General features: G+C 34.9%; 1 protein-coding gene and 1 long non-coding RNA gene across 3 annotated transcripts; both read left to right on the forward strand.

Annotated features, from left to right (window-relative positions):
* Positions 1 to 391: 391 nt before the first annotated feature.
* LOC133818314 (heavy metal-associated isoprenylated plant protein 16-like) lies at positions 392 to 1,376 on the forward strand. The gene is made up of 3 exons (XM_062251101.1): positions 392 to 546; positions 646 to 724; positions 826 to 1,376. Exons 1-3 carry the CDS (start codon positions 541 to 543, stop codon positions 1,113 to 1,115), a joined length of 375 nt encoding a protein of 124 aa, XP_062107085.1. The 5' UTR covers positions 392 to 540; the 3' UTR covers positions 1,116 to 1,376.
* Positions 1,377 to 7,013: 5,637 nt separating this feature from the next.
* Positions 7,014 to 11,113, forward strand: LOC133818315 (uncharacterized). 2 transcript variants are annotated; one of them, XR_009885874.1, is made up of 4 exons: positions 7,014 to 7,227; positions 7,369 to 7,555; positions 7,839 to 7,931; positions 10,862 to 11,113. It is a non-coding gene; the product is annotated as an uncharacterized LOC133818315 (long non-coding RNA). The 2 variants fall into 2 exon arrangements; XR_009885873.1 differs by having other exon boundaries at positions 7,015 to 7,171; positions 10,862 to 11,112.
* The last annotated feature ends 527 nt before the right edge of the window (positions 11,114 to 11,640 follow it).

An 11,640-nucleotide genomic window follows, 5' to 3' on the forward strand; every position in this document is an offset into this window, starting at 1 on the left:
GTTTTGGGACTATACATGAGTTATGATAATTTATATTCGGATGTGGGGTTGTAAAGTTTGCGTGGATCTTTGGAGCACTCCCAAACGAAAATATACAACTCAAATTTATCGTAAAGTTTTCTCTATCTCTTTCTTAGACAATTCTTTCATCCGTACCCTGTAGTAGTAACCGTGTGGGATCATGTACTTTATGATTGACCAATTCTTGTTTTAATATTACAGCAGCTTTTTAGAATGGGCCACTTCCTTTACTTTACATTCTTGGAAGGTAGCTTCTGGAAAAAGAGAGGGAATCAACTTGGAACGTAACTCGATACAAGCTAGCTAGTACAGCTTTTAATTCACAAAGACCAAAGTCAAGAGCTCTTTACTCTCTTGTCTATAAATACACCACTACAACCACGTCATGTTCCACAAAACCAACCGATTCAATCTCCACAACAACACTCTCCCCCTCACGCACTCACTCTTCCAAACAACGAAAGAAGATTTCATCTCTTCTTATAGAACAAAAAAATCATCGTCGTCCTCTTACTCATCATGAAGGTATAGATTAAGTTAAAAATATATACTGATTATCAAATAAATTCCAACTTGTTTTGTTAAGATCATGTTTCTGATTTCATCCTTCATTAATTTGTGCAGCTAAAGGTGGTCATCAAGGTCGCACTGGATGACCAGAAGTGCCGCACAAAAGCCATTAAGACTGCAGTTGGAGTTAATGGTAAGAACCAACTTTATAAAACACAAAAATATCAAGTATTTACTAAAAGAAAGAAACTAAAGTAGTGATGAATAATATTGCTCTAATTATTTGATGCGCAGGAGTAACACAAGCATCACTTCAGCAGGAGAAGAGCCAAATAGAGGTTACGGGAGACGACATCGACGTGGTTTTGCTGACCACTCTGCTCCGAAAGAGCTTGAAGCACGCAGAAGTGGTGAGCGTGAGTCCCATTGAGAAGAAGGAAGAAGACAACAAAACTGAAGTTGCTCAGCTCCTTTGGCATCCTTACGTGACCACAGAATCTTATTACCAAATGCCAGAGCCTGGATACGTGTCGTACAACCATGCCTACCACTACCAGCAACCCTCCTCTTGCTCCATTATGTAATTTTTTTCTGACAGATAATCTAAAGAGAAAACTTCTCTCGCTGTTTGATCTAATCCCTCTCTTCTTCTTTTTCTTTTTTAATCAGTCATTAGAGCTTCTACTCTTTTTTTAATTCTGTAATTTTTTCCTCTGAGAGCGATCCAAAGAGAGAAGGGTGAAAAGGGTCGTGCTTGCTTAGTTATTATATAATGTATCTATACCTCTGGAGACTGAAGATGGACTTGTTAAAATTAACACAGGCTAATTATGCTTTTTGAACTATGTTCCTCTCCTCCTCCTCTTCTTCTTTTAAAGGGAACAGGTATTTTAGTGTTTGTAGCAAGAGTTGTATTTCATATGGAGTTTTTATAAATTTGGAGATCAAATGGTAATTACCGCATATTCTGACATGATATGATTTGGTTGTTATTTTTAAGAGACATGATATTTCTAAAGAGGTTATTAAATACAAAAGAAATTCGGCTCAACTGTTTTGGCTATAAGCCTTGTATAATGAAGCCTCTTTTCTATTGAAAAAAGGTACAAAAGAAATCCATAAATGAATCTTTTATAAATTAATATGTGGAGATTAATTCCCCAAACCAGATCCATGTCAGCAAACCGAGCCAATCTTGATTTATTCTCTTAAGTTCAAGAACTTTCCTTTATTGGATAGTAGTTAAGTTGACTATTTAGAGAGCTTACTATTTTATGTAAGTCTCATCCAATTTATAACATTCGAATTTACTCATTTTACAAGTCTTTAGGAGATTACATACCAGAAAGAGGATCAAGTTGTGAGAAGAGTTCTTGTGCGTGAGATCATATTGAGAATTTGTTTTAGGATGCTCTCATACTTTATGAAGAGTTTTTCTATTGTGAGCTTGTGAGATTGATCTTTCACTTTATTGGAGTGTAACTCTATTTTGATTTCGAGTGAAGTGATCAAGATGATTCACTAACTGGATGTAACCTATTAAAAGACGAAATAATAGTATAATTTTTTAATTGCAACATTCATCCTGATTAGTAAAGTTTAGGTAACAAAACTAGTGGGAAAATGTCCACTTTCCTATTTGTGTAGTTGACTAAAGCATTCCATATTTTGTGCGAATCTTACTCTAATTGTGCAAATATGTAATTTATATTGTGGTCGGTCAAGCTCACGCTAGAGTAGTGATATACTTCCCTTGAGTTGTGCCTGCTTGTCGTCGTCGGGTGATTTTGGAACTACATTTGTGCTTCTAGCTCTTTCCTACAACTCTATTTATGCCGGAATATCTTATTCCAGTACTGAGTACGTCGCATGTTCTACTATCGAATTGAAAGGGTCTTTCACACATTTATTTCACATGTCCTCTTGATCTCGAAAACTTGACATTCTACTCACTAGACCTAGAATCTAGAGTAGTTTTTCATTTAACTACATTAATTCTCCACATAGATTTTAGGTATATAGATATCTTATGTTTGGGTTTATTGCCTAATAACTTATTTGAGTATTTGTTTACTCATATATACAAATATTTTATGGTGGAAATATACATAAATATTTTCTATTACTTTGAGGTGGTTCTTTGATTAATCTACAACAACTTGGATATGTTGGTGTTGTGTGTGCACCAGATGACACATGGCACAAATTAAAAGTGATTAAGGCTTCACAGAAGTCCGTTAATGCTCCCAGAAACCTGTTTAAAGTTCCACGAGAGTTAATACCAGTCCTCATCACGGTTCACCACCACCGAAGGAGTAAGACCCCCATAATGCATTACCTCCCGAGGACCTTGTCAATGAATCATTCTCCAAGCCTCAGAACATGATCGCCAACTCTATTATTCCCTCCTCCAGGCATGTGTGAGCCCTTCTCTGGACCTGGATGATAGTTGCCAAGTGTTTAGCACAGCGACCCTAGACCACACACTACTACAAAATACTCTTTACAAGTCACATTTTTAGGACACACCTAAATGTAAGTCCTAAAAAAGTGTTTCTGGAGATTTTAGGACTCTCATTGAGAATCCTTAAAAAACACATTTTATGACTCGCAATGAGTGTCCTAAAAACATATGTGAGTCCTAAAAAACCTGAATAGAAAATTTAATAGTGGGGACTTTTAAGGGCTCACTTTGGATGTCCTAAAAACTCTTTCAGGACACCCAAGGGGAGCCCTATTTTTTTTTAAGTAAAATTAGGTGAAAAAACTATTAGTGGGTCGAATTGGGGGCTGCTTATACCATTTTCTCAACAAATAAGAGAAAAAAAAAAAGAACCCTTCGAATTGGGGCTTAGTGTTTTCAACGGCGGCTTAGGGCTGGTTGTAACGCCCTAAACTCCAGGGACCGTTATGGTGAGCATTATAAACAGTGCTTAACTCACTAATTGAGTCATTTGGCCATAAACGTGTAACTAAGTATGATTAGCGGGTTAGGGATTAAAAAATTTGGTTAAGATATAACGTTTCAATAAAATATACATTGGGATCCCAAAAATATAATTTAAAGGTTTATTACAACAAAATAATTACAACCAGCCGATCTAAGCGGGAAAACAGGGTTTAAACCTAGTTCCTCTTTCAAACCTTGGTCGTGGTGGTCGAGCAGCTGCATATGTACACATCGTCACCTAAGCTCTCCAACTCAAGGATGGTCCAACTTTCATTTTGCCTTTACCTGCACCACATAGCACTCGTGAGCCGAAGCCTAGCAATAAAACTCAATATGCTCAAGAACAATCATATCATGATATCAAATCATATCTGGCATGCCTAGCAAATATAGCTCAATTCAAGCAGGAAAATAATCTCAGATAATGCTGGGGAATCGATGATAAGAATTCCTGCCCTCCTGATTGGATGACTATCAAGTCAATCCTAATCAGATGAGTGATTTAACACTTGAGGTTTTGGAAAACCATATTGAGTGACTAACAAGCAAGTCACCATGGGGCTCAACACCCAAAACCATGCAAATGATGATCAAAATGATCATACAGAGCTTATAGCCCTAAACAGATGAGTGAATATCACTTTGAGGTTCTGTTAAACCAAAATAAGTGACTGACAAGCAAGTCACTACGGGGCTCAGCACCCATAGCCGTGTGATGGAACCGTCACCTGAGCTTTCCTGCCATGGCTCTAATCAGATGAGTGACTGATGGGTAAGTTACTAGCTTAAACAGATGAGTGACTGATGGGTAAGTCACTAGCTTAAACAGATGAGTGACTGATGGGTAAGTCACACGGGGCTCGACACCCATAGCCATGTGACTAAACAGTCACTGGGCTCGCTGACCCTGGCTCTAAATGACTAGCCTTTGACTAGACAAGCGCTTTTAATATTCATCGATCTTGAGGTCGGTCCGGCATTAATGCTCATGTTGAGTCATCCAATGCATATGTCGATTAGATCTAATCTTTTATCGGGTCTGCGTTCATGACGCTTATGTCGTTTCTGGCTCTTAGGTCGATAACACGCGACCAATGCCAAACTTGAATGATCAGGGCCACGCACAAGTAAGCAATGCTACCAAACATATATCATATGTCAAATATCCGAATATAGGGCATTCAGCATGATTACTTAACAATTGATAGCATAATTAGGATCATGCATAAACACAGAGACTCAAGCTCTGATCAATTGCATATTCAACATTCACGGCATGTCCTAATCACATGTTTCTCGTGCATCACATGCTTCACATTTAAACATCCAACATGCGTCAAGAATAATCATGCATGTCATATACACAGGGTGCAGTTTTCTTACCTTTGGTCCAAGCACAGGTTACCAATAAATGAGCCACAAGCACGATCCCGATTCCAAGCCTCTAGTGATAATTTAGTCCCAACCATAAACGGTGATCCAATGAGTTCAAGTTCTAAAACCAATCCCGGTACCAAGACCTAGCCTCCGAGACATCAAATCCCACTAAATCGGGTAGTAGGAATGACCCTGAGGCCTAAGGTTTGAGTTCCCAAGCTTAAAACATCACTTTGGCCATAAAAACCCTCAAGCGTCGCGGCCCCCAGCCAAAACAGAATCACTAGGGGCAAGCGCCGCGGCGCACCATACTCAGTGCCGCGGCCCCCAGAGCTCACAAAACCTTCCACCTGCTTCATCGAGCCTGGGCCGCGACGCCCAAGAATAGGGCCGCGGCCAAACCTTAGACCAGCCATTTTTCCCCGATTTCTCCATTTTAAAACCTTCCAAAAACTTATCCAAACATCTCTAAACTCAAAAAATAAAGCTCCCAAACATCCCCATCATCCAAAACCAACAAAACCCAAGTCTCAAACCAATCAAAAACTCATCAAAACACAAAGTCCAATTCAAGCTCAAAAACTATAAAAACTTAGAATTTAAAACTTGGATTACCTCTGATTGAGTTGTTTCCAACTAAATCCTCCGGCTAATAAGCTTCTAATCTTCCCTAGGATCGCTATGCCACAATCCTCACTTGAATCTGAGTCCTAGAACTCAAGTTTCATTTGAAAATATGATCGGGAGACGAAAATGGAATTTAGAGGGAGAGAGAACTTCCTGAACATTTTTTTATTTCTTAAAAGGTTACTTCAAGCTTAAGTAGCTTCAAACAAATCCTAATGCTCGGAGTCCCGAAAACACCCCCAGGGACAAAATAGTCAAAACCTCCAGAATTTCCCCCTGATCTTACTAACTCCCAATTTATCACCAAATATTTATTCCCATTACCCAATAACCCGGTAATGCTCTAAATACCCCTTGACTTACTCCAAGTCAAGCATAAATCTCGCTGTGACTTTCCCACTAGCTTACCTCCTAGGATCGTCTTGTGCTGAGTAACCCTGGCGTAACCAAATAATAATAATGCACTACACACATATCACATATATGCCAAATATACCTGAAATGACCAAAATATGAAAATCACCAAATTTATCAGAAATGGGTTCACATGAATATTTAATATACCTAAACATGCATATTATCATTTAATCACATAATAAACCAATTATGGCCCTCTCGACCTCCTAATCAAGGTCCTAAACATTATTAGGAAATTTGGGGCATTACATTGGTGAAGGCGATGGCGACGGCGCGATGGATTTGATGGTAGTGAAGGCAACATCGGTGGCTGGGGTTTGAGGACGTCGACGGCGGCGACGACAACATGCTGGGTTTGAGGCATTTGGAGGGTTCTCAGCACCCTTGGGTTTCTCTTCTCCAGCGGTGGCACTTGGGCTTCTCAGCTCCGGCAGCGGCACTAGGGTCTTGGCTCCGATGGCGGTACTGTCTCTCTAGCACAATTGAGTCTTTCATAAATTTATATGGTGAAGAAATTGTTTGATTGAATCTAGCTAGATTCAATCAAACAATTTCTTTAATAAGTGTGTAGAAAATTCTTAGTAGAAAATTGAACTTTTTTTCATAAGTGTGTAGAAAATTGAACATATTTTACTTGTATTTGTCCTAGACAAATGTTTATTCATTTTGTTAGCTTAGGCTATGTGTAGAAGGAGAGAAAGAATATAGGAAAGGAGAGGCAAATTAAGGAAAGGAGTCTGAAAAGAGTCGGTTTTTCTTTTGGTGTGTCAACTGTGAAATGAAGAAGAGAATCAAAATCATCTCCGAGTGAATGAAAGTGGTTTTATTTCTAAGATGACTACTCTACTACTTGAGTGAACTGTGAACTTTCTCTTCTAAGATGTCTCTAATTTCTAAGAATTTTAAATTGATTAAATTGAAGGTTTACAAATACGTTGCTTAGTTTATTTTAAAATGCTTCCTACCAAATAACCCTATCCTACCCGAAAATTAACGAATGATTTTCAACCCTTCTCATTTAATTTACTTTTCCCTCCTATCCTACTAAACACACTTAACCTATATATCCTATACTGCCCTACATTAAGCAGAAGCTCTGACATTTTTTTTAGGGGAGATTGTGGCCAAGTAAAATAAAAGGAACAAATATATGGTTAGACTGAATTCATGGTCATTGTTGGTAAATATCCAGAAGTATTTCCAGGAGAATGTTGAAATGGAAGATGAATTTCCTTACGATAATTCTTGATGGAAGTGTGTTATTTTGAGGTGATCCTATCTACTAAAAAGTTTTTCCCAATTGGCTGAAATACAAGAAATACTAGGTTGTTTCAACCATTTCTCATTTGTTAGAACTTATGCATGAATTTTCTTGACTCCTTTCTTCGTTAACCATTTGTTTCTTCGGTTTGAAACTGGAGCTTATAACATTCTTTCCCAATTTTCTGTTGCATTTGGTATTGCAGAGGATGGAGGTGTTATATGGGAGTTTGATAAATAGATCTCAAGAGGAAAATGCGCTCGTGATGGCATTTAAATCTTATAGGGTGTCCCTCTTTAAACTAGATAGAAGGATTTCTCTCATTCCTTTAAGAAGTTTTTTCAAGAGGCATGGGCTATAAACATAACTGAGACTGTTTTCTAATGCAAGAGGTTTGGGTTACAACTATCTTGTCTTTTTTTGTTTTGGTGCTATCTAGATATATGATGAAATCTAAGTTCGTTTCCATGTTTGGGTCTGAATTTTATTTTTGATAAAATCTTACTGTTAATATGACTAAAGATGTTCATAGAGTGTTCCAAGTACTAATTAGTTTGGATTAAGACTTAGTTGTACAGAGCTTACAATTTTCCTAACAATAGACTTTATTTTTTTTATTTTTTAATGTTAATTAGATGTGCTTGGTATGGAAATTATTAAACTTGTAGAATGTAGGCAGGTGGAGCTATTCTTGGGTCCATTGTTGGAGTGTCTAATGTTGAAAACGTGAATGATGCGCACAAGAGGTAGCCACGAGAAGCGTTTCAGGTCCCAACTTTTCTAACTTGTGCAAATAATTTACTTAAGAGATTACTAAACTTTTTAAATTATGATATTATGTATTACATACTTCCAACAAGCAATTAGTAGCTGTAGTTGCTAATGATAATCAAATTCTGAAGAAAGCATGTTCATTATAAATTATATAGCAACTTTGTAATTTATAGATCACAGCAATTATATCATGGTGCCATTATTTTGATTGCATAATAACATGCTCTTGGTCATTTCTGTGGTTAGCTTATCCATATAACATACATAATTGTTTATATAGTTGACAGGAGATGAAGGAAATGTAAGGTTTATATTTTCAATCTAATTTTTTATTTTTACCAATTCTGGTTTTGTTGTTTTGCTCCTCTCCCTCTCTCTCTCTCTCTATATATAATTTTTATATGTTCTTTCTATTTTTGTTTACATAGTCAAGTGCTCATGATTATCATTAATTTAGCTTTAGTCTTTGTGTTTGTTTTATGGTTCAATATAAATTTCTTAATAGTCATTAGCCTTTTTATTCTATGTACTCTGTAGAACTGTATACATAATTGTTTATATAGTTGACAGGAGATGAAGGAAATGTAAGGTTTATATTTTCAATCTAATTTTTTATTTTTTACCAATTCTGGTTTTGTCGTTTTGCTCGTCTCTCTCTCTCTCACTATATATATATATAATTTTTATATGTTCTTTCTATTTTTGTTTACAGAGTCAAGTGCTCATGATTATCATTAATTTAGCTTTAGTCTTTGTGTTTGTTTTATGGTTCAATATAAATTTCTTAATAGTCATTAGCTTTTTTTTTTCTATTTACTCTATATAATTGTATAACTTTAGAGGAGTTTGAATATCTTAGATATTCATCCGTAGTGAAGTAGGTTCTTAGAATTCTGTGTGCTGCGGTGATAACGGAAGGTTGAAAAATTGCATGTCTTAGTGAAGTAGGTTCTGAGCATTTTGTGTGATGCGATGATATATGGATGAAAACATGTGTGCTGTTTGATTTGTTGGTGTTGATTATGACAGATGACTAGGCTAGTAAATTAGGGGATATGTTGTCCGATTTTCTGTAGATTTTTTATACTTAGTTTTGTTTTGTTTTGTATGTTTATTTTATTTTCTTAATTTGTATTTTTTATTAAAGCAAAATAGACACAATATGGAAAAGGCATGCTTATTTTTTATTTCTTTTTGGGGTGATACTAAGAAAGATTTTATGATATGTTTTTTTATTGGTGGAAAGATGTCATTCGGTGATGATCATCATATATTTTAAATATGACGTAGGACATGAATACAACCAATGAAAAGAAAGATGTAAAGAAAACGGTTTGTTGACTGAACCAACTTAACCAACAAAACATATACTATATCATTGGACATGGTAGATGTTTGGGAAGACTAAAACATTGGGTTGCCTGTTGTGTTAAATATAAATACGTTGAAATTTATTGATTTACTCTTCGTCATATATTGAGAAACTTGAAATTTATGAATTGAGAAATCTGAAATATGCCCTTTGCCATTCTCATAAGTTTATTTTTTACTGTGAAATCTAAAATTTGTGTGCAATTTGTTGATGTATTGAGAGTTTTGATATTTATCTGAGTGAATATTGATTGAGTTAGGAATACTTGAAGAAATTGTACCCAACACAACAAACATACAGTGAATAAAATGCCACTATATAGTTTTGTTTTCACACTCTTCATTTATCACACTCTGAGTAGTTGAATATCATGTTCATATATATATATGGGCTTTATCTTCTTTTTTTTTCGATGTTAAATATACTGTTTATATATATGGGTAGTTTACACATAGTATATTTGGTTTATAATATACTGTTTAACTCATAAAAATTATATTCCAGTTTCTTGTTTGAATATTGCTTGCTAAGTGTTTGATAAATTGTCTCTTTTTATAAGAGGTTTCTTATAATGAGTTTATGAATCCGAAGTAATTAAGTGTCAAATATTAATTGTATCTATTTGTAACTATTTTTATAATCCTCTCTCCTCATGGTTTCTTCAATATTTTTGTGGTGTTGTTGATGTTTCTATGTATCTCTTGTTGCTTTTAGTGATTGATTTTGATGTTTCATATGGTAACTTCTTTTATTTTTTACTCTGAGTTTAGGTTGGGAAAGACTTGTTTTTTTTTTATCCATAGTGTTTGGTCTTCCTGGTAAGGATAGTGTGAGTTTTTTTTATTCTTGAGTGGCTTATGGTTGTTTGGGAGTGAGAGATTGTAGCAAAAGACTATTTTGGTTTGTCTCTGATTTTCACTACCGAGATCATTATTTATCTCTTTGGTATAAGGTTAGAGATTTCTTCTTGTTGTTTTCCTGGCTTTTTCTAAATTTGGTTTGACCAAAAGTTTTGATATCTCTATAATATTTTACAAGAATTGAAATTGTCTCAAATAATCACATATTAAACAATAGTGACATAAATAGTCTACAAGAAATAACTTGATAATCACAAGAAATAACTTGAAATTAAATTAAATAGCGAATGAATGCTTTTTTCAAAGAACTAAAAAATTATTTAATTTCTAATCTTGCATGTATTTCTTGAACATTTCAAGTTACAAGTATTTCTTAGAATGAACTGAAAAAGAATAACATGCTAGTTAAAAATAATTTTTAGGAATTGATTTTTTTTCTTTCTACTAGTTAAGAAATTAGATATATATTTATCTTATTTATATGCTAAGATTTTGGAATTGACTAAATTTTGTGTTCTTTAATTGATAGAATTGTTGTCATCTTTGATTGATATAGTGGAACCACTTTAGTTTATGCGTTGGGTTTATGAATGCTTGTTTCATTCTTGAGAGTGCAACTTAAGAATGGGTTTTGTGTTTCACTTTTTACTCATCTTTATTATGTATGATATTGATCTAATTTTATTATGCAGGGTTGCAAATAGCTCTATCATTGGGAAAGGTATAACAAAAAAATTTTCATAATGCTGCCATAGTTGATTATTCCAATGTTTAAAGTGGACAAGAAGTGTTCATTCAAAGAAAGAGATTGAGAGAAAGGTTGCTAGTCATTGATTAATTTATTCAATTGAGTTATATATGCTCTTTTTTATTGTACTAATAAGTAGGAATTTATTCTATTTTATATTGAATCATGTTGTCGTTCATGTTGATAAATTTAAATTTCTTTTAAAAAAATTGGCATTTTTTCAGTATTTTCTTTTTAAATTTCTTTTAATACGTTTTGGACATTCAAAGGGATATATTTTTTTAAATTAAAATGAAAATTGTAGCTGCATTTTAAAAAAAAAAAAATTACTTTTAAGGCCATGCAAAGCGAGTCCTAAAATCTTAATTTAAAGACACTCAACGGGATCTTTTAGGACATGCATTGCTAGTCCTAAAAACTTACTTAAAGGCACTCAACGAGATTTTTTAGGACTCACGTTGAGGCTCTCAAATAGACATGAGTCCTAAAAACTTCTTTAGGACTCGCAATACAAGTCCTAAAAACTTTTTTAGGACTCTCAATGCAAGTCCTAAAAAGCCTTTTTTGTAGTAGTGACAGACAGTCTTCTGGCACCAACCGTTACATGGATCGTTGTGTCGACTCATTACAAGTAGGAAGAATGATGTCCCATGACACCGCCTGACATGGGAAAACGTCCAACTACCACCCTGACACTCTTAGAGGCATTTTCCCAATAAAGTA

This window comes from Humulus lupulus, chromosome 2 (assembly GCF_963169125.1).
Source record: "Humulus lupulus chromosome 2, drHumLupu1.1, whole genome shotgun sequence".
NCBI classification, from domain to species: domain Eukaryota; kingdom Viridiplantae; phylum Streptophyta; class Magnoliopsida; order Rosales; family Cannabaceae; genus Humulus; species Humulus lupulus.